Source organism: Hoplias malabaricus, chromosome 12, assembly GCF_029633855.1.
Source record: "Hoplias malabaricus isolate fHopMal1 chromosome 12, fHopMal1.hap1, whole genome shotgun sequence".
Classification (NCBI taxonomy): Eukaryota; Metazoa; Chordata; class Actinopteri; order Characiformes; family Erythrinidae; genus Hoplias; species Hoplias malabaricus.
This window is the reverse complement of record NC_089811.1, coordinates 38,396,002-38,423,923: the sequence shown is the minus strand read 5'-3', so window position 1 is coordinate 38,423,923 and position 27,922 is coordinate 38,396,002. Positions and strand designations below refer to the sequence as shown.

The 27,922-nt window shown below is 41.4% G+C and overlaps 1 protein-coding gene across 1 annotated transcript; it reads right to left on the bottom strand.

The window, feature by feature from the left end:
* Positions 1 to 110: 110 nt before the first annotated feature.
* Positions 111 to 27,272, bottom strand: ctdsp1 (CTD (carboxy-terminal domain, RNA polymerase II, polypeptide A) small phosphatase 1). The gene is made up of 7 exons (XM_066686564.1): positions 26,930 to 27,272; positions 13,714 to 13,868; positions 9,131 to 9,232; positions 5,939 to 5,995; positions 5,097 to 5,189; positions 4,748 to 4,933; positions 111 to 4,392 (listed from the first exon to the last, which is right to left on the bottom strand). Exons 1-7 carry the CDS (start codon positions 27,003 to 27,005, stop codon positions 4,264 to 4,266), a joined length of 798 nt encoding a protein of 265 aa, XP_066542661.1. The 5' UTR covers positions 27,006 to 27,272; the 3' UTR covers positions 111 to 4,263.
* Positions 27,273 to 27,922: the final 650 nt, after the last annotated feature.

Genomic DNA, 27,922 nt, shown 5'->3' with positions numbered 1-27,922 from the left:
TCAGAAATAACTGGCATTAAAAGAAGCTTTCCTGATCACACCCCTTGTTCTTAGCCACGTGTTCCCCCTGCCATAATAAAAAACAAAAGATCATTTCTTTTCACTTCTTTTATGATATAGCTCATTCAGTACAGTAAAATACAATTAATAATAACAAAAACTAGTTTCAAATCTAGGTTACAGTCGACTTAATTTAACTTGGCATTCCTATTTCAACCATCACAAAAAGAAAGAAAGAAAGGAACAGCTATATCTATTAATGCCTAATTTTGGTTTGCCCTATATGCAAATGAGCAGACAGACAAATGTGTAGAACAACTGTGATTGGTTTGTGTGTAACAAAGGGGCAGTTGTTTATGTTTGTTTTTAAAAAGGGCAGAGTGTGTGAAAATAATGACAAGGCTATTTACATTATTACATCATGTTATTCATTTAGTTAAAATAATAATAATAATAATAATAATAAAAAAAAGTCAATTTCACAGATGTTTGCTGCATTTGTGCACAAAATCATTCAGAGTGGTTTGGTAAATGCTGTATTCAAGAGGAACAGACCGCGTTGACACTGTTATAACCTAAACATGCAGGGCATTGTGTGATGAAACAGCACCCCACCAACCCACCCCTCAAAAAAAAAGTGTTCCCTGGTAGGTTTGGTTTGTGAATACAGTGTGTTGTAGACACCGCACCGCTCTGATGTCAGTTAGTTTCTCTGCAGTACACCACCACCTAACGACTCTGAATGACTTTGTTTACAGAAGAACATCCACGTATTGCATAAAATGTAAAAATCTGTGAAATTCCCCTTTAAACCCCTAATTGTCTACATGGCAACGTTAGCAGAGCCACCACTAGCCGAGCATCGCACAGGTAAGAGAACCAGGTACATTCCCAGAGTACATGTTAATGGGAGTGTGTTCTGTTGTTGCTACTTGACAGTAGTGACCGTTCCTGATGGGTGCTTTCAGATGATTATCGTTTAAAGCTGGTCTAAGCTTAATATAAAAATGTTGTTAAACGTGTGCCAATAACAAATATTAAAGTTTGGCAGCCCATGATTATGGCTTCTGATTGTGGACATGCACATTCAGCATTTGATTAAACAATTGGTTACATTTGCACAGTGCCTTGAATGCTGACACTGTTAGCCAGAGAAACACTAGGTATGAACCCTGGGAATGACAGCCATTTAAAGCACAGAAAAAACAACAACAACAACCCTGCTGGTAAACATTTAAAGTCCTTAAACTCAACTGAACCCTAGGGGGAGCCATTTCTCCTGACCTCAAGTTCAGAGGCCATGTTAGGTATGTGCTTAGCATAAAAGTGCTCATCTCGAGAAGGGGCTTCTACTCAAAGCACTTCAAAGTGCTGGTGTAGGATGTGTTTTAACAAGGCCAGCGTTGACAGAGCAGTAGTCAGGTATTAGACCACTGCTCTTATTCATGCCTTACACACACACACACACTGTCTCTTTCTACCCAATGAGTTCACTTCACGGTTTGAAGGTGGCCATCCCTACATCATGTGCACTCTACAACACCTTATGTCCAGGAACTCTGGGGCTATTCCATTTCCAAGGCAGTGCGTCATTAAGAGACACAGTAGAAGAGGGCTGTAAGCTCAGCAGACACTGCTTAATTACATTTCTTTCTACAATGACCTCATGACAAACAGAATCCAACAGAGAGATAAGGATAGTGCTGAGTTAAACAAGAAGGAAAACAGATGACTCCCAACAGAGAGCACCGCAGTCAGAGGAAGCAGTGAGAGAAGACCCTACACTTCCTTTCAGGAACTCAAATCTAGCACAGACTGACTTTAGACTCTTTGATTAGTGCATAGTTAAGAGCCACTCCTCTGCATTATAAGGAAATAAAAAAAAAGCACAAGCTTATTATCCAGTATTAACAGCAGACTATTATATAAGTGAAGGGGGGGGGGGGGGGGGGGGGGGCAGTGGTCCAGGCCACCGGTTGCATAAGAGTACCAGTGTGAGAAGTCTTTCTGAGATTGATGAGGCCTCCAAGAATGTACCAAGTCAGACATGTGATTCAGGGACATATCTGGCACTGCATTAGAGTCAGGTATTTTCAGAGAGGACTTCACATCCACCCAGATATATTTCATAGAAACATCCAGGTAGCCAACCTGCTGCAACAGGAGCATTCGGCACTTTGTTTTCTTCCCATCGTCTTGTCTTTTTCCTTCTATTAACACTAGAAACTGCTTGTCCTGATAGTTATATTCTCAAAGTACAATCTAATACATGACCTTAAACCCAAAGTAAGGTGAATGGATTTCTAAGTGCATTAATGTACATTCAATAACATTACCATAATATGAAAAAAAAAATATATATATATATATGGACAGCTTTGTGTACAGATGATGAGCAAAAGCCAAATGTTACTTGCTACTTTTTAAATAGTAAAATCGTTTACTCCATTGGCACTTCGCTAAGTTCATTATCGTAAGCGGAGGAACGGCACGGCTCTACCCTCATGTCGCCAACGAACAAAGAAAACATTACACAGCTTAACCACCGATAATCCTCAACACCACCACTGTTCTTTCTGTTGCTCCATCTAAGGGTCGTCACATCCGACATCAACACTGGCACTTACAAAACAGTCCATCTCATAGTGTTAATCCACACATTCAAAAGGCCTTGCACTAAGCAGGGTTTTCCATTATTTACTTGTGAATTGAGTTGTAACTCAGTTAAGGCTCATGGAGTATTTTGTGCTTCTGCTACAAAAATATGGTTAAATTCCAGAATGCTCAACTAATGTGAGTAATAAAAGCTCATCGGCGTATACAGTACAAGATGAAGTGTGTTTGACTACAAACACTCGCGGCCTCAAACAGTTTGCTACAGTAAATCCTCGGCCTCGCGGGATAAAAATAAAGCATGTGGTGTGTATTTTCTTTAAAAGGTGCTTTAGCTTGTTGACCCAATAGCGTGAAAACCTGACCCTCGATAGCTGAGGACCTTCGCCAGCTTCCCTTTCATAGATCCGTAGCTCTGCGAACCTGAACATGACTGCTTAACCGAAGAGGGGTAATATAAAAATACGTGTTTGATTCTTCAAAGTCAAGTCCCAGATTTTAAAAAAAGGCAGGCAGCACAATATTCCGTGATCGACATTCATTGCCTTGCTCCAACTTGAGGTATCCTCATTACAGGATTGAGGGTTTAAAAAGGACAGCGCTGACATTCTGCCTAATCATCTCATGTTTCCATTGTTCACGGTGTAGAAATGACATCCTCTTTACATCCCAGCAAAAAAACAGCTACTGCTTCTAAAATACGAAAAATATTATTATTTCTTTAAATAATGATTTCAGATTTCAGCCACAACATTTCTTCAGATATCTGTGTACAGGCGACCTATTCGTTACTTGAGAATGAGGTCTAAAATTACCCAAAAATGGCACACTACACCATTTCCCTTCCACTCATTTTGGAAGAGGTCTACCAACAAAAATCCATATCGTACAGAAAAACAGGAACAGTGACAAGCTTATTTAAAAAAATAATAATAATAATCATCATCATCTCACATGGTCTCATCAAGGCACCAATGCTGCAACACAACAATCAGCGATAATTATAGTGGTGGACTTCTACAAGGCCAGAGATTTTTTTTTTACACTACACCCTGATTTGAAAGAGATATTCAGTGCTTTTGGCTCTTGTTAAAGGCTGGGGAGAGGGAAAAAAATATAATAAAATCGGCTTTGCCATCTTACTCCCAGAAATCCCTCCAAACGTCTCCGCGTGTCAATATGGTGAAACATGGAGTCACTGGTCAAAATGTCAGAGCTGTTCTTTAAATATGCTCCATAACTCTGTGCTACTGTGCTGAAGCTCAGGCATCCAGAAAAGTCTTTCCCAATTCAAGAGAATGAACTGTTACTCCAGACTGTTCATTTAAACAGGAAGTCCACTACTTTGCCTTTAAACTGGAAGAAAGTTACAAAGAAGGAAACACACATCAGTGTTAAAAATCAATAAAATATCTTTTTTTTGTGTGTGAGAGTGTGTGTGTGAGAGAGAGAATGTGCGATAAAGCAGTCCTTCACAGTTCAATCAGCCATGACAGGTTTCATTCCACTTTTCTGTCAAACATCCTGCGAATGGAATTCTGGGTAGGTGATGAGGACCCAGCTGACTGCTGATCCTGTTAGTGGGGGAAGTGGCGCTCTGAACCCACCAGCCTCCCTGGCCCCATAGTGAAAGCTGCTCCGTGAATCGTGCTAGCTGCTAGTCCTCTGCTGTTTGAGCACAGCATACACATCATCCACTTTACTCAGTCTCTCAAAGAACGGGATCAGGTCCAGCAGCTCCGTGTCAGACATGTCATCAAACCAGGAGGCTACAGGCACCTATGGGTGATGGAGCAACAGCGTAAAGACGTGTTAATGGAAGCTGTTAAAACAAGCAAGTACATGCAAGGTCAATGAAACCCAAACCCCAGTTAGAAAAGGTAAATACATCTAGAATAATTATATAATTTATCCAAGATGTATAGAACAAGGCTATTATTATTTAGATTCTCACAATAACCCCACATTTTATACGGAGAAGAGTATCTGCTGAACGCTTACATGCACAATGAAATATTAACAAGAATGCAATGTCTGCCGTCATGGAGCACCTATCTGACAGCTAGCGTGCCCCTTGTAGAGCGGTAAGACTTAAATACAGAAACTGAAAGAAAACCAGTACACAAGGACGTACAGCGTTGTCTGGGTGGAAGATGTACGACGCTGGTGAATTATCCACAATGATGACTTTATTGAGGTCCCTGCCCAGACGGCTTAGGTCTTTAACGTAATTCCCACGATGGAACACGCAGGATTCCCGAAAGAGACGACAGCGAAAGGCACCCCACTTATCCAGCAGATCCGAGACTGGGTCTGCGTACTGCAGGCAGAGAAAGAGCCCAAGGGTAGTGAGCACAGAAATCATGGAACAAAAATGAACAAGCTACATTTATTAGACATTTAGGGTTTCATTTGTTTGGTTTAATTAAGTGTCTCATACAGTATCTGATAAATGTTGCTTGAGTGCCATTAGATCTCCTCACCTTGGCTAAGCTTGCAGTGAATAACACACACTCAAATAATTCACCCATCCGTTTCAGGAACTCATCGACATGAGGTCGTTTCAGCACATACACCTGTGACCAGAAAGAAAACAAAACAACCGTTTGACATATAACTGAGACCTTCACTACTAAACCTTGTCAACCAACATCTTTAAGTTAGTGAGACTGTGACTTATGAGCAAAGAACGAGCTTGACGTTACTCTCCATGTTGATACAGCACTCCATTCCAAGATCAGCTTTATGGGGCCGTCAAACGATACGCTCACATTCAAGATCTCTCGTAAAGTGGTTCAATTTACAGAGTCATCCTGGTCAGCCAAAATCATTAATGAAGCTGGCGGTCTCATTCCTGAACCAAGTCGTCCCGAATAGGCTTTCCCGACATCACAAGCCTATCCTGGATTACTTGAACCAGGCCAAAGCCGGAGTGAATAAGAAGTCTCGGGTGTTCCGCTGGCTGGACTGGGTCCGGATCAGCCCTTTAAAGGGCCCTGGTGTCCAGCTGCCAGGCCGTGAGCAGGGGATGAGCCCACAGGCAGATTGATGGGCAGGCAGTTCTGAGAAGCCAGTCAGGCTTGCCTTGATTTGTCAGGGCACGGAAATAGCCCCCTGCTGCTCATAGCCATCAACGCTGTAGGCCACGATGCTGTCAGGTAGTGCACCGGTGTGAAATACATATATAAACACAACAAAAACTCAAGACTAAGGAATGAAGACACCCTTCGTGGCACACTGCCATTACAAATAAGACTAGTACTACTTTATCTCTGTCTATACAATGAAAGCACTAAATCCTGGTAAAGAAATGCAACAACCTCACCTGGTGTACTGCCCCGTCAATTTCCACTGGAATAATAAAATCAGCATTGTTCACAGGCTGGGAAAAGAAAAGAAAACAATATCCATCTCAGGACAATGGTGAAATTAATACAATGTAAACGTCAGTAATATTTTAGGTGGATAATAACTGATAACCCATAATACTGTCAATATGCTGCAATAGTTAAATGAACAGTGGAATTTTCCCTATTTTTGATTTGTTTCATTCACAAAAACAAAGGTTTCTGGTATTTAACACTGCCCTGATGTCACACGGTGACTGAAACAAACTTAATACACTACACCCAAGGGAGAATAAGGCGGCTACTTTTCAGCCTGTACTGCTGTCAGAGTAAAACTGGAAGTGCCTCATATCGGGGTAAATAAGCTAATTACTGTCACTTAGTCTACAACGTCGCAATTGGTATTGACTATAAAATGCACTGCCAACTTTGGCTCATTTTATTGGCCAGTCCCTAACACACACGAGGATCAATCATATTTTTAAACTGAAAAGATCAATGTTAGAGCACAGTCTCAAGGTAGTTCCACTCTCGGAGCTTGAAGGGATTTTATGACCATGACGGGACCTGACTGGACGTCCATCTTTAAATGTGACAGGCTCGGATTTCACACGACTTCACTCCCAGTTTGTAGTGGTAGACTCTAGATTTGATCCTGTATCTCCCCACACTTTAATACTTTTTCTCTCTACTGTCACTACCTTGAAAGAGGTTTTAAAATCAGACTGATTTCTCACGTTATTGACCACAAGCCATATTTAAGACCGATTAAAGCCCTATTCTCTGACATCAGCCATTACAGAACGTATCTGAACAGCTTGCTAGGCATTCATTTTCAAAGATCAGCCAAATCAAATCTGTGGAGGTAGTGGAAAATCAAATCTGTGGAGGTAGTGGAAAATCAAATCTGCAATATTTGAAACGTGTGTGTAACAAACGCACATGAGCATACTGCATGAATCATCCTGAGTGGACCATACCCCGCATTCTCATAACCAGTCAGTCAGCATTTACAGCCCTTTAAACACGCATCTCAAATGTTAATCCTGAGTATGTGCTACTGAGGAGGAGGACACCACAGCCTACATTCATAGACCATGAAGTAACATTTAATGACCCAGCCTCAAATCTCCCTGACTTCAGCCTTAAAAAAATTTAAAAAAAGGTGAATGCAAGTAAAATATAAGTGTGATTTTGTAAGAGAGGTGCGTCTGGAAACACTATTTTTATTGTAATCTCTTACACTGTGTATTTGTGTCAGCATTCCCACAAAACACAACCTTTTACTTCCGTCTGTTTTTCATTGTGCCTCACATAATTGCCTGCTGATGTAATGTATTTCTACTCAGCTGAGGGAGGAAAAAAAAAAAAAGCATTTCAACACAGAGTCAAACCCAGATGACTGGATCTTCCCCACTGCTTTTTTACATTTTAAACTCATTTGATAATTAGCAGGAAGCTTAGTAAAAAGCAGTAAACCGTTCAAACAACCGACTGTTTTCCTCCAACACTCAACACTGGAAAATTTTTGGAATGGAATTTATTTTTTCCTCATCAAGTCATAAATCAGTGTGTAGCTGTCAGCTCTATGCACTGGACTCACTGGAGACTGCTTTGGCACAAATTGACAGACCATCTAAACTCCCCGAGCAGCGCAGATAGGTTTCCTTTTGGTCCAGACTGCTAGCTACAAGGCACGTTCCTGCTTCTATTTATTACAGCAACTGCAACAGCGTGTTATTCATCTGTTTAGATTTGCAGGAAAAATAATCAGACTAAATAAATCTTCAGAAGGGGCAAATTTAAAAGGGGACATATTATACCTCTTTTTAAACAAGTTAGAGTAGGTCTATGGGCTACGAAACATGTTCATGAAGCTCTTTGCACAAAATCACTCACATAATGAGATCTCACCAGCTCTGTTCTCCCCAGTTTTAGTCCCTTTCAGAATTTAGCTGTTTAAGGGCTCTGTCGCTTTTATGCAAATGAGCTGATGCTGGCTAAGCCCCACCCATCCCATGCATTTGTCTGATTCTGTAGCAGTTGTAGTCCTTAAGGTGGAATAGAAGAAAGGAAGCATACGTAGCTGTTTATTCTCCAGCTTTGTGTCACCTTAAATGATGCTGTTTACGGTGTTCAACAAAACCTTATATAGTGGCGGCATTTAAGGTGGAACTGAAATTTCGAAGAACTTAGCACTTGGGAATAATTACATCATTTTTTTTAAGGTGGCAAGCAACTTCTAAACTGTGCTGGTGTGTTTGGGGACGTTTAAACGAGTAGTAGACAGTTTACAAACATCATAGGGCGGTCCGGCTCGGCCTGCACAAACACCTTCAAGAATGCCAGGGTGGATCTATGTAGATTTCCCTAGTGTGAAGTCACAATAAGGGAGCCGTCCAAACGGCTCGTAGAACATATGATTCCTGACACCACACCCAGGTGGAACACAACCACCAAACCCAAGTGGAAATACAAAAGCACTCAGAAAGTGAGTTTTTCATAATATATCCCCTTTAATGCGTGTTCTGGTCTAAATTAGTTTTGACTCCTGTTTGTTAAACCTGCATTTTTAGAACATTTGCCTCTCTAAGAACATCTGATGCATCTGTCTCTGTGGCTGTACCCTCGAGGGAACGTTTCTGAACAATTAGTTAGGGAACATAATTGTACCTTACTCTATATTACCATTATTATTATTATTATTATTAACATTACAGTGTGAAAGTGTTAAACCCCAGACCTGCCCCAGAAAATAATGGCACCTCCAATTCCAAACATTCTCTATTCATGGGCAAATCTGTAAACCACTTTTAAAGTTTGCGACTGATCAAGTGTCATTTTGAACATCATTCATGCACATATGGCACTGTCCCTACAAGCAGCATGCAAACGATCATGTGTCTGTTATTTGACCAGCGCCAAGTCCATACTGAGGAGCTTGGTGATTTTTGAAGTGTGCTCCCCTGCTGTGCCCCTGGTTACCAAATACGTAGTGTTGCTGTGCAGGAAGTAGCGTGTTCTTTGACAAAGTTGACTATCTGTCTTACACACGTTCCTCACATTATTTACGAAGAGTAAGTTATATTCCTGCAGCGATTGCATAATACGGTGAAAATGTTAGACACTCACCGATGAAGCACAACAGGAAGGGAACATCTTTAGCTTACCTTGAATGAACTGTGTACTAGTGTTTCATCCAGATCAATCACTACACAGATCTTTCCTACGTCTTTAGACTTTATCTGGGGTAGAAGCGGCTTGGCTGGCACCTATGAACAAATATACAACGTGACCTTGTCAAGGAAGATCTTTCTTGATACAACATATCATCCAGAATATTGACTGTATAGTTTTAACATCACACTTGTGCATGTAACCTAAGGATACAATACAAACCAAAGCCAAGCTGTTAAACAGAACACACACCGCAAGTTGGGTTAGGTCATTATCAATGTAAATTATACGTGAGCTAACGCAGCCCTGCTGTGCCAGTGGAAAAATCCAGCTTTATGAGTAAGGGAACTAGGTTATGAAAGTGAGTGGCCATGAGGGGGCATAAGGAAGCATTATGACTGGCTGCATTCCGCAGCCAGATCGTGTGACCGTGCTGCTAGGGTGGGATTACAAGGCAGTGGGCCAGACGATTCTTGATCAAAAAGTACCAAGTGCATACAGGGCTGATGACTGAAACAAAACACAAAGCCTAAGGCTTATCCTCTTCCCAAAGGAGGATATTTACTACCGCAAACAACACAAGAGCTCACTTCAGATGAGTTTATTACAGAGTTGGAAGATGACCGTGGCTCATGTTTTGAAAGCTTTGATTTAAATAAGAAGCCATATGGCATGGAATAAGAGCTCCAGTGTGGGAAGTCACTATCCATATTTAAGTGTTGTTGCAGCTTTCCAGATGTCATTTTTATTACCATCGACATTCAACAAGGTCGTCACAAAGCTGCACCAGAACATAAAACCGTCTTCGGGGCACGACAAACCTTTGCAACTTCACTGTGCGAGTGAAAGCCACAACAATTCTTACATAACATGCTTTAAAATGACAGCTGCGATGAAGCCGCACCACCTTGTTTACAGTATGGACTCGAGCCCCATACCTGCTCATCAGGCGGCACACAGAATTCACAATCGCAAGATTCCGGGTACTCCTCGTCATCAGATGCCTCACTGTCCTCGTAGGAGTCCTCCTCCTCTTCAGAGGTTGTGTTTTGAGTGGCTAGCTTAAACAGATTTTCCTCTTCATGCTCTGTGGTTTTGATTCTTGAAACTTGGTGAATTAAGTCCTGCATGTTGTCACTGCACTCATTTGACGTTTGAAAATCATCTGATGTTTCTGTTTCACTTATCAAGCCGGCAAAAGGATCGAGACAGTCTTTACTTTGTTCTGAGTGCGTTTCAATGTCATTCTCCATCATCAAGATGTCTTGAGATCCATTCTGCGCATTTTTATTCTCATTTAACAAACTGTGCTCTTCGACATATTCCACTACACCTTCTAACGCAAATATAGAAGCCTCGTCGTCTTCTGACGTTTCAATCTCTCCACAGCATGGTTTGTGAGCCCCTTCCACATCATCAATGCCTTCATCAACCTCACAGTCTTCCCTCACAGGACTCTCATCGATGAAATCAAGCTGGTGTGCCTTATCCTCATTCTCTTCCGGCCCCATCTCAGGAATGAATTCTGTTGCATCCTCTGTGAAATTTTCCGAGACCTCGGTTTCTGCATGTGTTTCATAGGCAGTGATTTCATGTTCGTGACATGTACTTTGAACAGAACACAAATCTAAGGCATCAACTGAGGCATCTGTCCCATTAACGCATTCACTATCGTCTTCACTATCACTGCATTCCAATAGAGAGTTATCTCCCGACAAATCCTCATAAGTGTCTTCAGCGTTATCAGGAAGTTCATCAGCTTCTCCACCTGCAACTTCCTCAAGGGGTTCAATGACCCCTGCTTCTTCATGGAGGACTTCATTGCTCCAGCTTTCTACAGCATGATAACCTTCATCTACATTGGTCTCCGTGTGTTCAGTGAAAGTATCATGACTACTATCACTTTTTACAAACAGTCCAGAAGAGAGTGCCTCTGCATATGTTTTATAAGTTTCCTTTTCTCCGACCTGCTGTTCAGAGCTATGTTCATGAGAGTCTTGTATATACTGGTCACAGCCATCATCAGCACCATCACACAGGTCATACGATTCTTGGCTGTGAACAGTGTAATGTTCATAAGCTCTGTCTTCCTCAGAGACATTGTGCAAAGGTTTGCTGTCATCAGACCGATCAGAACAGATTTCAAAACTCTCTGGTTCATCAACAAAACTTTTAAAAGACTCATCTGTTTCAGAGCTTCCTTGGCTTTTGCTATCAATACAATCAGCGTACTCCTCCTCGCTGGATTCATCCAGCAGCCCTGGTTTAACCCCAGATTCCCCAGTTCTGCCCCCAGAGCCAAGTACGAAATCTCCAGAGTTAGTGTCATAAGGTGTGAAGAGCTGAGTGGGTTCGTTATAATGAAACCCCTCATTTTCTTTCCTTTCACACTCACTGCAAAGCACCCTCTGCTTACAGGAACCGTCCGAATCTTCGATTACAGATTCACAATCACTGTTACTTTCACTATTGGGTAACTCATCATGTGGCTCAGTGACTGCCACACTGACGTCTTCTTGGTCTGTAAAGTTATTTTGTTGTTGCTGATTATCAAGGAACTGGGAGAGCCATCGGGCCTCAAACATTTCCATCGATCCAGAAAACATCACATCAAAATCTGTCAATTTTCTATCGTCTCGTGTCTTGTTTTGAATGGGAGTGGTTTCTCGGGAGAATTCAGAGGTTTGAAATATGGTTCCAGAACTCTCACCAAATTCCAAGCACTTTACAACAGGTCTGCTTTGTTCTGGGGTCTCAGAAGTGTCAGTAGGCTCAGAGGAATCGCACTGTTCAGGAATTTCACATTTCTCAAAGTATTTCCCACAACTCGAGCATTGTTCCAGCATAATGTCGTTTACAGACAGATCGCTGGAGTTGAAAATCTCTTCAAGAGCAGAGCCTTCTTCAGAGGCCTGGCACATTTCAGAGGATTCAAAATGTGCGGTATGGCATTCAGAGAGCATGTTTTGGTTGTTATGTCCGCATTGTTCGAAGTATTCACAGGGTTGCGAGTCCAGTTCCGACAGTGTGTATTCATCGTGTGTGCTGTCGCTTTCGTCCAAATCTGAAACAACGATTTCTTCAGAAGCTTCAGATTTACAGCACTGTTCTAAAGGCTCCTCAGATTCTGCTTTACTCTCATAAAGCGTGTCAAAGTCGTCAGAAGCGAACTCAGGCACCTCTGTATTTACCTGCTCCCAAAAATCAGGCAAAGCTTCAGAACCAGTAAACGGTTCTGTGTCATATTCAGCAGTTTGAGTTTGTTCGTTGACTTCAGATTCCATGCTATGTTTAAAGGTCTGTTCTTCTAAACAGTCAAAAGTTCTGCTTATTGAAAAAGACTCACTGTGCTCCAAGTTGTAGTCAGACAGACTACTGCTCTCTGAAGAATCAAATCTGTCTTGCTGCTCTAATAACTCTCCATTAAACTGTCCATTCTCAGCATAACCTCCATCCGCCGGCATTAGTCCAGATATGGTCTGGTGCACTGTGAAATCAACAGACGTCTCTGCAGAAATCATATTGGATTCAGTGACAATTCCCAACAACTCCTTCTCCTCCTTAGGATATCCCTGCTGTGTGACTTTAGAAGGGTCAAAAAGTTCAGCAGGCATTTTCGCTTCAATACCCTTGCTTCCAAAAAAGGCAGAAGGATTCCAGGTACTTGGTGATGTTGGTCTCCACAAAAAAAAACTCTCTTTTCCCCAAAGGACTTGCACAGCTCAGAGGCTGTAAAACACTCCAGACATTCTGCAACAGGTTCGTTCTCTCCGTAAAGCGTGCACTGGACAGGGGTGTGCTGTGTCTGCCTGCAGGGGGGACTCGCAGGAGTGTGTGGATTCGCTGAGCCCGCAGGCTGCCTGAGATGATAGCAGCAGCGCACAAGTTGACATGACAGGAGGAGCAGAGCCACACTGATTCCGGCACTCAGACCGCCTTCAGGAGACCTACCAATTTATTTTTGGGGCTTCAGAGACGTGACAAATAACTCCTGGAATATCAAATCACTATAAAAAGCTGAAGTAAGGCATAAATATGAAACTGACACCTGAGAAAGTCTTGACCACCTGATCTGCGAGTAGCTGCTAACTGCCATGTTGTTTTCCAAGAATGAGGTTCTATTGAACCGTGGGTGGCTTTGTATTATGTGCGAAGACGTTAACATATTGCTCACCTGCTTAATAAATAATTCTCTTTACCTTTAAACATACATTTAGTTAGAAGGTATTTTTTAAACTGCGTGATGCGAAAAGGGTGTTTTTTTTTTTTATTCCATTCACTGGGCAGACAGTGGAAAATGCAGCATGTTGATTTAGTCCCACAAATATGACTGATGACCAGCACCATGGTATTCATGTTATTGGCCATTGAGCATGAGGATGTAAACAGGAAAAGGCTTGCGCAAAGCACACATTTTGGTTTCCTCACTGACATCTCTGATCATGTGGCCCTTGAGTGTGTTAAACACAGACTGCCCCATAGCCTCAGATCTGAGCACAGGGAGGGAGGCGGAACTAAGAAAAACGATAGACTCTTAGGACGAAACGTAGGATGAAACGGCGAGGCCGAGTCTTACTTTTGAGATGGTTCCATTCTCTTCCACCAGGAGAGGTGCGTTGTTATTGACTGGCAGTTGGTCTGTTTCGTCATGGCACAGACAGCAGAAGAGACTGTGGAAAAAGCCACGACTGCGGGGCTTCTTAGAGGATGACGCGGTGTGTGCAGGAGTACCTGGAAACAGAAAAATACCTTTAGGTTACTCCTGGACTGATCTCTTTAAAACACCAACTCTTTGAACATCTTTAGAAGGCAGGGAGTGTAGAAACTGTCAACTATACACCAATTACGCCATAAGCAATCAGCAATTCACAACTATTTGTGGGAATATTTTACGTAATTTACCGACATTCAAAGTTTTGTATCAAACATCCCAAAAACATTATTAAAAGCAATGTTTTTCCCCCTCGGTTTTAATTTACCATTCTGTTGTTGGGGCATGGAGCCCAGCAGATTGATTAACAGCCTCTGCATCAAACATAACCACACAATTAATCAATCTGGACGTGGCTGGAACAAATCAAAACAATGCCTTTTATTGTATAAAGGAGTGATTCCTATCGAGAACTTGGCCCCGAAGAAACATAGAAGCAAACTGTCAACAGATTCAGAGACTCATCCCAACGATTTTAGTTCTGACCCCGTGATTCCCTACAGTGTTCCCTCTGTTTGTGCAGTGATTTATATTTTCTGGTTGTCATTTTACACACTGATGGTTTTGAATTCATAAAAATGCTATTTACGTTACATCATGATGCGCCATAGTTGGTGAGTTTCACTGTTTAATATCACTGCCTGCATAAAGAGTCATTTCTTTACAGATCTTTGGGGCAGCGTAGAAATGGGAAAAACAAATAATAATGTTGTGCATTCTTCAGTGACAAATACTGGACTTAAGTGCAATAAAATGACATACTTCCTGCAAATATAATCAGTTTAATTATGGGTAAATACACTAGGTTGGACTTTAACCAACACTGGCCTCTATTTACGGAACAAAGACAGGACAAAATGTTTCTTGATATTGCTATAAGATCCTTTTAATTATTTAATTTAAAATAAATTTTTCCTTTTCCTCTTAACAGATAATGCAACAAAGTCTCAAAAGAAACAGAACTGCCTCCCAACAGAGCTCTTAAAAAATAAATTAATAAAAGGAAAAATGACATGGATGATACTTTTACAGAAAAATAAAAATGAGAAATGTACATATTTAAAAAAACAGATTAAATTAATTCTTTATTTTTTGGGGGAAACATCATTAAAATGTTAAACTACTCTGGTTAATTACTGCTTTTCACAACTATAATTTGCATTACAAGTAAAATTGTGGACCGAAGGATGAGAGGAATTCATCTTTTTATTTTGGGCCTTTGTTAAGCGCTAACATTTTGCCTGAAATTTCACGTGAGATACTTTTGTCGTGCTATAAAAATGTAAAAGGACAGCCTTTTGGAAGCTATAATAATGAAAGAAAACACCAGCCATGGGATTGAGAAGACGGAGCTCTGGAAAAAGAGATCATTAATTGGAAACACATGCCTTCCACACCCACAAGATCCCAAACATGCACAGCGTTCCCTATATTTACAGTGTTACCACAATAACCCAACATTTAATCTCCATTTGTTCAGGCCATATCTGAGCCACGCTAATCCCATACACCTTAGCGCTATTTGCTAATACGTAGGATATTTGTCAGTGAGTGCACCAGATGAACACAGGGGTTGAGTGAATAGTGAGACATTACGGGAAGTCCACGCGATTAGTGACCTATGTTCAGCTCAGGGGCAAACAGCAGTGCCCTGGTAGCATGCAAGCAAGAAGAATGGTGATGAGTGCTGGTGTTTGGCAAGACAAAATCCTGTTGACTGCAACCAAGATGGACGAGGTCTTGTCAGCATGAAAGGTTAGCGTGCCAGTCAGAAGCACTTTGCAATAATTCTGATGTTGGGTTCTTGCAAAACAGGGTGCGCTATCGTTGCAGAACGGAAAGAAGGCAGTTTAATGAGGTAGTATTTTCTGATTTAAATATAGACCAGTAGTCTTTAGAGGTGTATTGAATTTATCTCCCTTATGACATGACCTACATAATAAAAGTCAGCCTAATCACCAGACACAACCTCAGTGAAACATATATAGAAACCTTTCACTGACACCATCTTTTCGCTTTAAATGATCATAACGTTCAGCTGTCTGTAAAGGAGAAGAGATATCGTATCGAGGACCTCACGTGTCCTGTCCAGAAGCCGACAGACCTCAGCATGAGAATAAGAGGACAGGACAGTGCCAGTCTGAATCCTAGCTGCTAGGTGTAGACAGTAAGAGGAAAACATGAGAGAAGGAAAGAACAGGAGCCGGTGCAGAAACATCACGCACCCCTCCATGTTCACTCTTCTGGTGTTACACATCACAGAGTTTTAAATAGCAACATGCAGGCAGCTGCTGACAGTAGTTAATGATGGCATTCTCTGTATATATAGAGCTCTCCATCCAGGCCATAAACGGTGGCGCAAAAACAAAACTTTGTTGTGTGTCCGGTTGAAAGGAAAGAGACAGGGAGCATCTTGGGAAAAACATTTGCCTTATTCCAACCCAAAAAAAGCATATGTTTACATTAATCAATCATTTTTACATTGTTTTCATTTTATTTTATTATTGCTTCCCTTAGTATTTGTGGTTGTGTGTGTATTTTCTTTTCCCTCTGTTCACTGAGACGTGTCACGTGCTCTCACTGGAGTTGGGCAGTATAACGGTAATACTGTATACTACTCCAACTAAAAATGTGGATAGCATCTCAAAATGGGGGCAGTATTCATTCAGTATTCGTGTGTGTGGTGTTTCAAATTCCTGTCCTGTCTCTAAGTAAAAGGCTGAAGAGTTAATTCATGTGCATTTAAGAGAGCCACAGGGAGGGGGCGCTGTGGGAGCTCACTGAAGTTTGCTGGAATATTTGCTAAACCACAAACGCCTGTTAGCTGCTTCCAAACAATGCCCGACTGTCTTATGTCGCTTTATTTTCAAACATTTCGGTACCTCCAGCACCATCAGAAACAGCCAACACAGCACCAAACACCCTTCACTCGACCCACACAGATATGAGGCTCATACAGCCAGACAGCGCAGCCCCAACCCACAGTAATAACGTATTTTGAGATAGCTCTCACCAATACAAACCGTGATTGTGACTCAGATAATCAGAAGGTGAAAGCTAACAACCTAAGCTTCACCCAGATTGGACATATTTTGCTGCGAGTGTGATAACATTCTGTAGCTGAGGACACACACGGTGTTGTTGTGGATGCAGATTATGAGGCTGCAGGTTTCCCTGAGGCCTGTGCTGCCCCACCCAGGTCAGTCAGCTAAATCTGAACAGTTAAATGTAGCTCATCTGAAGTTGTTTCTGGGAGTGTCTAGATCCCCAAAGCTAGAGGCCACCAAATGTCTGACTTCACAACTGCGACACACAATCCCCTTATTACAACCTGACAACTTGTTTTACGCCATCCCCTGGGTGACAGAGAGGTGGCAGGACTGCTGACACTGCCATCGAACTGCAAGCCAGGTTCACTCGGATGATTAGTTAACACGGAACAGAAAAAGACCTTTTACAAAGTAGCAAGAAATATAAATAATTTAAACAGTGAACACTATGAAATTATATTTCTCTTTTCAAAATGTTATTGCTCATAGGTCGCTCTAATGTCTCAGGAGACAAAAAGGTGATTCTCCTAAATTTCTTTAGGAGAAAAAGAATGAGACACTACAGAGATAAAGGGAATAAAGCAGAAATAAGAGAGAGTAGGGTTTAGTGCATTCGGTAAACCTGAGCACGGTTTGTGACTTTACTGAGATCTGTACTAAAACTCAAGAGGAGACATGTGAGACGGCTGAGGTCTTTATCTCAGGAGACTTTTGCTAAAATCTCCTTTGTTTTTCTGATCTCATAGAGGTCTAGGAGAACCACAGAGACATTAAAGGCTAAGCAGCAGCTCTATGAAAGTGTCAAACAAATAAATACAGTGGAATTTGAGTTCCTAACTTGTGTTTATTGATAGTCAGAAAACATGTTATTTCTCACTAATTGAAGAATTAGTGAGAATCCCCCCCCAGCGGTGTTCTGAAACTCTAATAGGCGTCTTGCCTGTGACGTAGATGGTGGACAACAACTCTAAAAGTCGCACTTAATATAATGAAAAATGACGAAAAGGTGTGTTGTTTTTGGCTGCAATCATTCAATGTACAGTGGGACATCTGTGAACAAATGGCCCAAAGATCCCACAATATCCAGAAAATGGACTAAATTTGTCCACTTTAAACGGGCACTTTGGAAAGGACCATCCGCTCACTCCGTTATCTGTAGCTCATTTCACTGGCGCTTTTCCAACAATATGGGCATGTAAGGACACCAACGAAAGGTGTTCAAGAGCCTCTGTAACATGGAGGTAAACAGGGTAAGGACACTCACTTCGCCTGTTTTAGTTGGTGTTAGTTAGCGTTAGCTTGACTCGCTAAACTCGGTGCTCAGATTATACTCGGCTACGTAGCTGCATTACGGAGGTTTATAGTGTCGGATGAATTCGAGTTCGACTTCGATCACATTTACAAGAATAACGGTACCTCTACATTTGAGTTTAGCTTATTGCTAGGCTACTGTCATGAATAATGTTGGTTATTTAGCTAGATACTGTCATAACAGTCAGTCATAACGGTGTTTTACCGCGGCGTTGTTCGGCTGTTGTCCACCAGTGACGTCACGGTCGCGTTCAAGAATTTCCGTAGCGAGCTCTGGTTTTTCCATCAATTTAATAAAATTGTCAGTTTTAAAGCAAATTAAACTGCTATTTTCATTTTAATTCATACTTATATCTGTCAGTAACTACAATAATCTGAAATATTGTGGAGGTCCATTAAGTGGTGCTTAGCCTTTAAGATGACTGTTTGATTTTTATTTTCTCTGGGGACAGTGAGAAAGCATGAGACTGTCGACCTGAATCTTAGATAATATTTCAATAAAAGCATACAATTTTAACCAATCTGTGGCTAGGGACATAAAGGAGAAGTCAGAAATAATCAGGTTTATCCAACCTGCTCACACATGAACTGCATTTAATTTGGTCCCAAAGACTTCCCCAGAACTATACATCTCTCACCTATACTTTCATCAGTTTATAATACTACAGTTACTCAGCAATGCTTTTAGAACAATGGTAATTTCACAGAAATAAAAAAAAAAAGAAATTATGTATTTGATGTAGTTTGTTTTGTATATTTCTTAGATTTGTTTAATCCAGCATTTCTTCAAAAATTTAAATAAATAAATCAAACAAAAATCAAACATTGGACTGTTAGTACAAACCGTACATAATAAAACACCACCCAGCTAAATTAGGTCAGATCCATTCCTACACTAATGACACAAAGTGGATGGTGCCAGAAAAGAAACACAACACAATCAGAGCGTGGTATAAAAAGAGAGTTCAGCAGCTCGGATGGAACTCTGAGTGCTAAAGAATCCCTCTGGGGGCCTCTCTAAGCCCACTCTCTCTCCCCCTCTTGTGGACCCTTAGGCTGGAATGCAGCCCATAACCCCGCGCTGTGCACAGCCTGGCCAAACCAAAATAGGAACAGGAAGTGAAGTAAGAGCTGCGGCGGGCGAGAGAGCGTGGGCCGCCCCTACCAGATCACGTTTCCGACAACAAGGCAGGTACGAGCTTGGGAACAGCATGCTGAGATAAAGCCACAGTGCAAAGACAATTCTAATGCACTTTTACCAACAGGCTGTGAAAGTAACAAATGCCACAATGCTACTAGCATGGGGTGAGTGACATCACAAAGCTTAAAGACTTCTCCTGATATTCTCACAATACACAAGTGCCACGTTTCAAAAATCACGTGATTATATTGCCTATTATGCACTCGTTACGTTTTTAAACATGTTCACCATGTGCTCAGAAAAGCATAGTAACATAGTAATAATAATAATAATAATAATAATAATAATAATAATAATATAACATATTGCCCACCACTAGTCACGAGTACTTTTAGTGAATTATGGTCTAATCACCAAACTCAAACACGGAGACCCCACCAAACGTGAACTCAGTGGCCCGGCCTTTCCAAAAATATCCACAAAACAACAAAATGAAGAACAGGTGGTTGGATACTCTGCCCAGAGGGTATAGCATGGTGCTGGACATTGTTTTGAGGTGTCTCACTGAAGGCTTGGCCTCTGTAAACAGCATTCATGTTAAAACACAAGTGTGTGCCAGCAGTTTATCCAGTTTCTTAAGTGTCTTCAGCTCAGAATGCAAGCCCTGAAAGTGGAGATTATGTAGTTACGTAAGCCCTCGAGAGTCCAGGGTGACCGAGCGGCCAGATGCAGAGGGTCAGTCGTGGAGTCTGGCCTAGTACGCGGTCCCGGTAGCTGAAAAACTGAAAGGCCGAGATTTAAGGGGCCCTTTTTCCTTGCTGTAGGTCTTTCTCTCGCTCTTATGTAACGTGGAATTCCACAGGTTTTCCTTCAACAGCCTAGAGGGCGGCTCCAGGAGTAAAGCCAGAGCTGATGTGAGTTATCTGATACGGCTTTAGCTGAAAACCCTTCGTGTGTGTGTGTGTGTGTGTGTGTGTGTGTGCGCCAGAGTGTGCCGAGACAGCTCTGGTCAAAATATGCAGCTTTTTTAAACACTCAGACTTAAAAGATCGTCACAGATAACCATGTGTGATGCAACTTCTTGTAAGATATTTTAGCATCTTTTTTCCCATTACGTTAGCAAATCTATTTTTGCAAGTGTTCTGCAAATAAAAGTTTTAATTGGAGGGACACATCCACCTCAACTCACTTCAGACAGCATTCCAGGATCTGCTGTAACAGTCACATATGGAAATATGAAATAAAATGAGCGAGTCTTGAGGTATTCTGGACAATACCTGAAATCCAAACATTCCTCAGGAGCGTTTCAGCAAGTAAAAACAAGCAGAGAGTGATGCTGCTGTGAGATATGCGAGTCCTGCCAGGTGAACGATTTATGAGACACTCACAGAAAGGTGACAAGTTTTAAAGGAAAGCATTTACAAGTAGAATTATGAGTTTTGAATGCAATTCTGAGGTAATTAAGCATTTATTAGTTTCATCAATGCATCACAGATATGAGCACATTGCAGGTGCATAGGAGAGCGTTAACTGCATCAGAACCACCAGCTGTTCCTGCAGCAGTTCTCAATCTCAACATTTAATTTTGTTAACCCCTGCAGGGTTGGTAGCCACTTGAAATTTCACATTCATCCATCCATCCATCCATTATCTGCAACCCTTATCCAATTTAGGGTCGCGGTGGGTCCAGAGCCTACCTGGAATCATTGGGCGCAAGGCGGGAATACACCCTGGAGGGGGCGCCAGTCCTTCACAGGGCAACACACACACACACACACACACCTACGGACACTTTCGAGTCGCCAATCCACCTGCAACGTGTGTTTTTTTTTTTGGACTGTGGGAGGATACCGGAGCACCCGGAGGAAACCCACGCGGACACGGGGAGAACACACCAACTCCTCACAGACAGTCACCCGGAGCGGGAATCGAACCCACAACCTCCAGGCCCCTGGAGCTGTGTGACTGCGACACCACCTGCTGCGCCACCGTGCCGCCCATTTCACGTTCATCAAACTTAAAATATACTTAATGGATCACAGAAGCCAGAGGCAACTTATTCCAACTTCTAACCGCACTTTTTAGCTGAGTATTCTGTAGCTAAAATAAGTTAATAATTAATTAATTAATAAAATTAGGGATACTAGTAGATTGGTAATACTCCTGATCATTTTGACAAATCTAAATCAACTTCAATACATCACTGTTTTGGCTTATTCTTACTTTTATAATCACATGGGAATACAGCATCTTAAAAGAACAACCACTACCTGTCTGGAGAAATATTAACGCTGATGTGAAGTGTGTAGGTTTATTTTTACGTTTACTGTGTAAAACTGTGTGTAAATAAACTTACAACCGTTTAATATCGTTACAAACACCACCGCAGCATCATGCATTCACGTGTTCATTTGAGATCACATAGTGAAACTGAAATGGACTGTTGCCACATGCATTTGTGAGATCTTTGTATCTGACTCTCTTTCTGTTTTAAACTAAACAAACGCAGGTTGCTAAGTGTCTGACGCCCTGCGATGGATGGGCACCCTTCCTTTCATAGGTTCCTGATTAATGCCTTTTTCAAAAGACCATCTCACAGCTGATTATTTATATCTGAGGTATGAGCAACACGTAATAAACAGGTGCTAAAATAAAATATGTATCTGTCTGAATCTTCTAATCACTGCCCATCACACAAATGCCCTGTACTTATTGAACAGTGCCTCATTCATTCTAAACGACAAAAAAATTAAAAACCCAGTGCATTGTTTTAGCAGGTACGTAAACCTAGCCAGTGTTTTCTGTCCTAGTATGTGCTCTGGTGTTGCCACAGGTTCATAGCACTGACATTTAAACGAGCTAAAAACCATCATTCAAATTTCAAAACCTCATATCACTCTCCCTAAGCAAATCACAAGATGCAGAAAGAGTCTGCTATTTCAGTGCCCGTAGGAAAATGAAGAAACAAAGCCTTTATATTAGAGCTTGGATGGGTGCGTGAAGGATGTATCAAGATTAAAATCATTTGTTTATAACATCTTTCAAAGTTCTTTGATGTAAAATGCAAAAAGAGCTGAAAGCAAACTGTATACCGCAGTTCTGTGAGGAATCCGACACCTCAAGAGTCATTTAAAAGCTCGTTCATAGTCATGTATAACACGACCGGATCATTGATATTCTGCTTACTGCCCAAGACATTATACTACAACAGCTTTACTGTAAGGCTTTGTTCTGTAAGGTACTTTTAAAATATAAGCATTATACAGAGAGATACCAGAATTATGACTTTCGATACGATACCTGCCTAAATATCGCGATACCGATACTGAACCAATACCATCGCAAAAGCCTACAACTTGTACTTTCTCTACAAGCTGAGGGCGGTCGGCAAAATCGCTGGAATCTGTTTGTTCAGTGTGACGCGATACGTGACCGTTCACCATTTCTGGGTCCGATCTCGCCTTCAGTCCCATGTCATACATTCATAAGACGTGTTTACTGTCTGAATAAAGCTGAACGCCTCAATCAATTCTGTGATCTCAGTTCAGAAAAAAGGAATAGATTCAACATAAAAGTTAGCAAACGTGTCTTTGGCAGCACTTGCTGCTCATTCTGATCTGTGTGAGCTGCCGTGCGGACCGAGTGTGCAGACGAGCCGGGTCGAGGGAGCAGTGTCTCCCGGAGCTCTGTCTCTGGGAGCAGAGAAGCTGCGGAGAGAGAGCTGTGTCTCCCGCTCGCGGTCAGTCCCGGTGTTCTGAGGAGTCGTGCTACCTGTGATTCTCTTCAATAAAAAGTAGCTAAGGTTTGTACAGAAAGTCGTTGGAGTGAGTTGGGATTTTTGTTTTTTAAATAACTGAAATGGTCTGAAAAATTGCTAAAACTAGCAGCATTCATTAACGGACGGAGAGGAGGCAAAGCGCTGCGGGACCCACACTGCCCCCCTGTGGCACTCGGTGGAAATACCGCTCTTATTTTAAAAGACTCCTTCTTAAAGTACCAGTACTAATTATATGGGGCATTGTACCGACAAGTATTTAGATGCTTTTCTAGTACGGGTATACCGTGCAACACCAGTCAGCTCTTATATTCACAAGTGCATACTATGACTAAATATATATAAATATAAAAAACACAAATTTCTACAGAAAGATGAGCCAAGTTAAGATTTAGAAAAACATGCTGGTCCTCTCTAGCCCCGTAGCAATGATGTTGCAGCCAGCTATAGCACCCAGGGAGCAGTAGGGGTTAGGTGTCTTGCTAAAGTGCACTTCATTCATTCATTGTCTGTAACCATTATCCAATTCAGGGTTGCGGTGGGTCCGGAGCCTACCTGGAATCACTAGGAACAAACCCTGAAGGGGGCACCAGTCCTTTGCAGGGCAACACACACACACACACGTATATATATAAGTTGACAGGTGACTCAAGTGTCTATATATTATTATCCCCCCCCCCCAACAGTGGGAGGAACCCGGAGGAAACCCACAGGGAGAACACACCCACACACCAAACTCCTCACAGTCAGTCACCCAAAGTGAGGCTTGAACCCACAACCCCAGGACCCTGGAGCTGACAGCGACACTACATGTTGTGCCAATGTGCCGCCCTAAGGGCACTTCAGTTGTGGATAAAAAGTCCATGATGGAGCAACACCCTGCAGGCCACCACTGTACAACTCATATCCACCTTTCAGTGTTTTAGTTAGAAAATCATTTCTTGACCTGGCAACATTCCATTGGTGTTATTCTTAGGATGTTTTGACATACAGGTCTTTTTTAACTGAGTCTTATTGAGTTCTGTTAAAGCTCTCCTTGTGTTCACTGTAGACTTCAAAATGGAATAATTCCCTTACTGTTCACTTCAGCACTGATCACCCATTCTTCTTCTCCCTAGTCCCTTCCAAACTCAGACCCCAGCTCTTTAGCCCTGAACATCAGGTCGTATATTTACACTGCTGTAATTCATTTCATATAAATCTACAAGCAGAAGAGAATAAAATTGCTTTAAATTAACTTCCAATGGAATTAATGGATACTTTTATTTATTTGGATATAAATAGTTTTTTTAGGGAAAGCAACAGTACTAATTAAGTATATAATGTACATTATATTTATATGAAAGAGCACATCAGTTTACAGAGGTCTTTGACATGTTCACATATTAAAAATGAAACCATGACTAAGCAGACTGCGTCCACTTGTAAATGTGAAACTGTGAAAACGCCCTGAGCTGCAGATTCTGACAAAAGTAGATGGCAACATGACACAAGCTCTTCGTAAATTCCTAAATGGACTTGTAACCTGAGGAGCTTCACCAAACAGGGCTAGGAGTACTACGATGTACACTGTCTACAATTCCAGTCGGTTCCAGTGCATCCTGTAATGTTAGGAGTCTAGCCCATGGACACGGTATAGTGTAGTGTTTCAGCCAAGGGTGGGAATGAAACCCGCTGTGGAAGGAGGGCTGGGTATACGTATTACACATAATATCAACATATACAATACTTTTTACAGTATTTACTACACATTTGACTACGAATGAGCCTTACGTTGTATAACAGTACGACCACCTAAGGGTTTATTGTTAATCATTTTTACACAATTAATTTAAAACGATCCATAGCTGAGCATTGCTTCTATATTAAAATGTGAACAGTACGGGCGACGTCATTAACCCTGTTCAGTGTCATCTTTCAAAACGTCCTTTGCTTGAACACCAACATCAAACTTTAAATTGTAATTAAAAAAAAGGAAACCGTTAACCATTTACCAAGGGATGTCTAAAGCAGTTTAAAGCATTCCAGCAGTGTGTTTACATCACAGAGCAGATAAGGTAAGATAAGAAGAATCCTCCATTTACACCACACTGCCACAGATGAGTTGATTGAGGTGGGTTTTTACAATGAAACCAGACTGGGGAAAAAAAACGGAACAAATACGCATGCAGAAAAGAAGCCCTGCAATTACACTACATTCACACAATAAACAGCCTTTGACCTGCTGTAAACACGCAATCCTACTAGCTTTATATTATCACCTCTATCTTAGACACCTCAGTACAACACACCTGATGGAGCCAACTGAGTAAAAACTGCTTGGGTTTCCAATAAACACGAGTTAAAACTAAAAAAATAGAGGAGGATTTCTAGGGGTGAATCACCACTGCCATTACAATTCAGTCCCAGACTGGGCTTAATCCATGTCCAGGAAAGCGGCACTAAACGGGGTGACAGGGAGGCCTACTACCAAACCAAACCAAACCAAAGAAACTAAATTAAACTAAACTACATGCCACAGAGATGTATTTAGAATGCAAATAATCAACTGCAGCTTATTAACTTGCACTGAAAGGTATATTTTTGAGCAGTGGTTCATCACTCAAAAGGTTAACACCTACCAACTTCATTTAACAAGGGGCCAGATCCTGGAAAAAAGTCAGCTCCAAAAAAAACACAGCTTTTAACTAATATCTGAAGGTAATACGTAAGAACAAAATGTTCCAATACGTAAGAAAAGACCAGATGACGATGGAAAGGTTGGAAAGTGATAAACCTGCGAGAACACAAACTTTTAAAGAAACACTAGGTAAAATCCAGCTGGTGTTCTCTTCCTGGACCCCCCCTAAAAAGGCAGAGTGTAGTTGATTTTACAGCAGTGTCCTGAAATCAAAAGGGAAGGGGGGTGATTTCCAACCCTCCACCAAAAGTACACAGTACAGTTTCCGCAGTGCTGAGCCCAGAGTATTAATCACAGATCGACGCGCCTTCACTCAATGGTGGTCTATTAATGTGCAGTAAGCTCTTGCCTCTCTAAAATTAAAAAGCAATGCCCTGCAAACTAACGGGATTGGTTAATTAGAATTGTGACATACGAAAAACTGGCTGTCTGAATCCGCCCGTTTGAGAGCAGTGCAGTTTCAAAACAAACACACTCTGCTACAGTGCTGACCTCTTATTTCACTTATGATATGTTTTCAAGCGCATAAAAATACCCCTTGTTATAAATAGAATAAGAATGGGATTTTCACAGGAAGGGGCCTTTAACTAAATAACAGCCCAAGGTCCATTTCTTTAAAAAGAACAGACTTTTCCCTCACTTCAGTTAAGTAAAAAGCCCTTGTATAATGTAAAGTTTTCAGTGATCCTCAGTGCATAAAGTACAAGTCTGTTCCTTTAATGCACCACAAAGGTATGGCCTCCTCTTAAAGAGTGGAGTATAAACAGTAATCCACGAAAAAGACACTTCAGACAGTACACCGTGTATTAAACAGTAGAATATTTAGGTTCCCTCCAGCAAAAGCTATTAATTTTCACCCAGGAATGACACAAATCTGATTTATCCCAATGTTTTATCAAAATGTGAATTTGTAAAAGTAACACACACAAGACCAGAGGTGTCAGCTTCCTCGAATTTCCCGTTCTACCTTAAATTACACCGCAGCAGCTTCAGGGCCTCCGTGGCGCCCTAATGAAACAGCGGCATCATTTAAGGTGGAAAGGTGAATTCAACTACATTCAGCCTGTCTCTCTCTCACATGTGTCTGCCGCCTACTTTTCAAACTTCACCCAGCTCCAGCTCACCTTTCTCCCGCAGCGGAGCGCTCGCCTCTTCGTCCCGGCTCACTTGCGTGATTATCGACGAGGACGGGAGCTCCATTAGATCCTTAAAAGCCAACAAGTCCAGAAAGCTTTTTTTTTTTTTTAAACCTTTTAAAAACTACTTCTGAACGCAGCACTAGAAAACTGCCCACAAACTCCCAGTTACTTCCTCCAGTGCATAGTAAACTCCTGCGACTCTCACGCGCTCATTACTGTGACGTAGCTAAAAGAAACCTGAAGAATGAAAAAACAAAACTAAAAAAATAACTTGATGATAAAACTTTGTAACAACATGGAGTTCAAGCTCAGCTCTCAATTTCAAGATACAAACATGGAACTCGGCGGTTTCAAGGCACCCCGTCTCTTAAAGTGGCAACAACTATGTAGCGTGGGGTCCGCCCATGAAACAACATCGTGAGGAATGCGAAATATATTTTATAATTCTATTCTGTCGTCCAAGGTCGCAGTTAATGATGATATTCATACTCTTCATATTAGATACATTAGGTTCATCAGCAATGACTTGATTAAAAAGACCTAGCCCAGTAAACAATTAGCCGTTGATTCAACGTTGAAATAACGTAACGACTATCGTCTAAACAACGTTCTCTTAAGGTTGAAAATGAAAGTTGAAAAGACGTCCAAACACAGACATTGAAAAGACGACTATTAGACGTATTTTGGACGTCCATTGACGTTGTTAATTGGTCCCGAAATAAATTACTTGTATAAAACGCGTTTTGGACGTCCACTGACGTTATCGATTGGTCACCACTTAACTAACTTATTAAGATGGAGTTTGGACGTCCACTGACGTTTAAAATATGTCCTTGACGGACAGACTACTTTTAGACCTATTCTGAACGTCCAGGGACGCTCCTTGTTTACTGGGAGGGTTTATATTGTTGAAAAATACTGTTTACATTGTAAGTAGAAATACAAATACAAATGGTATTAATACATAAACACACTAAT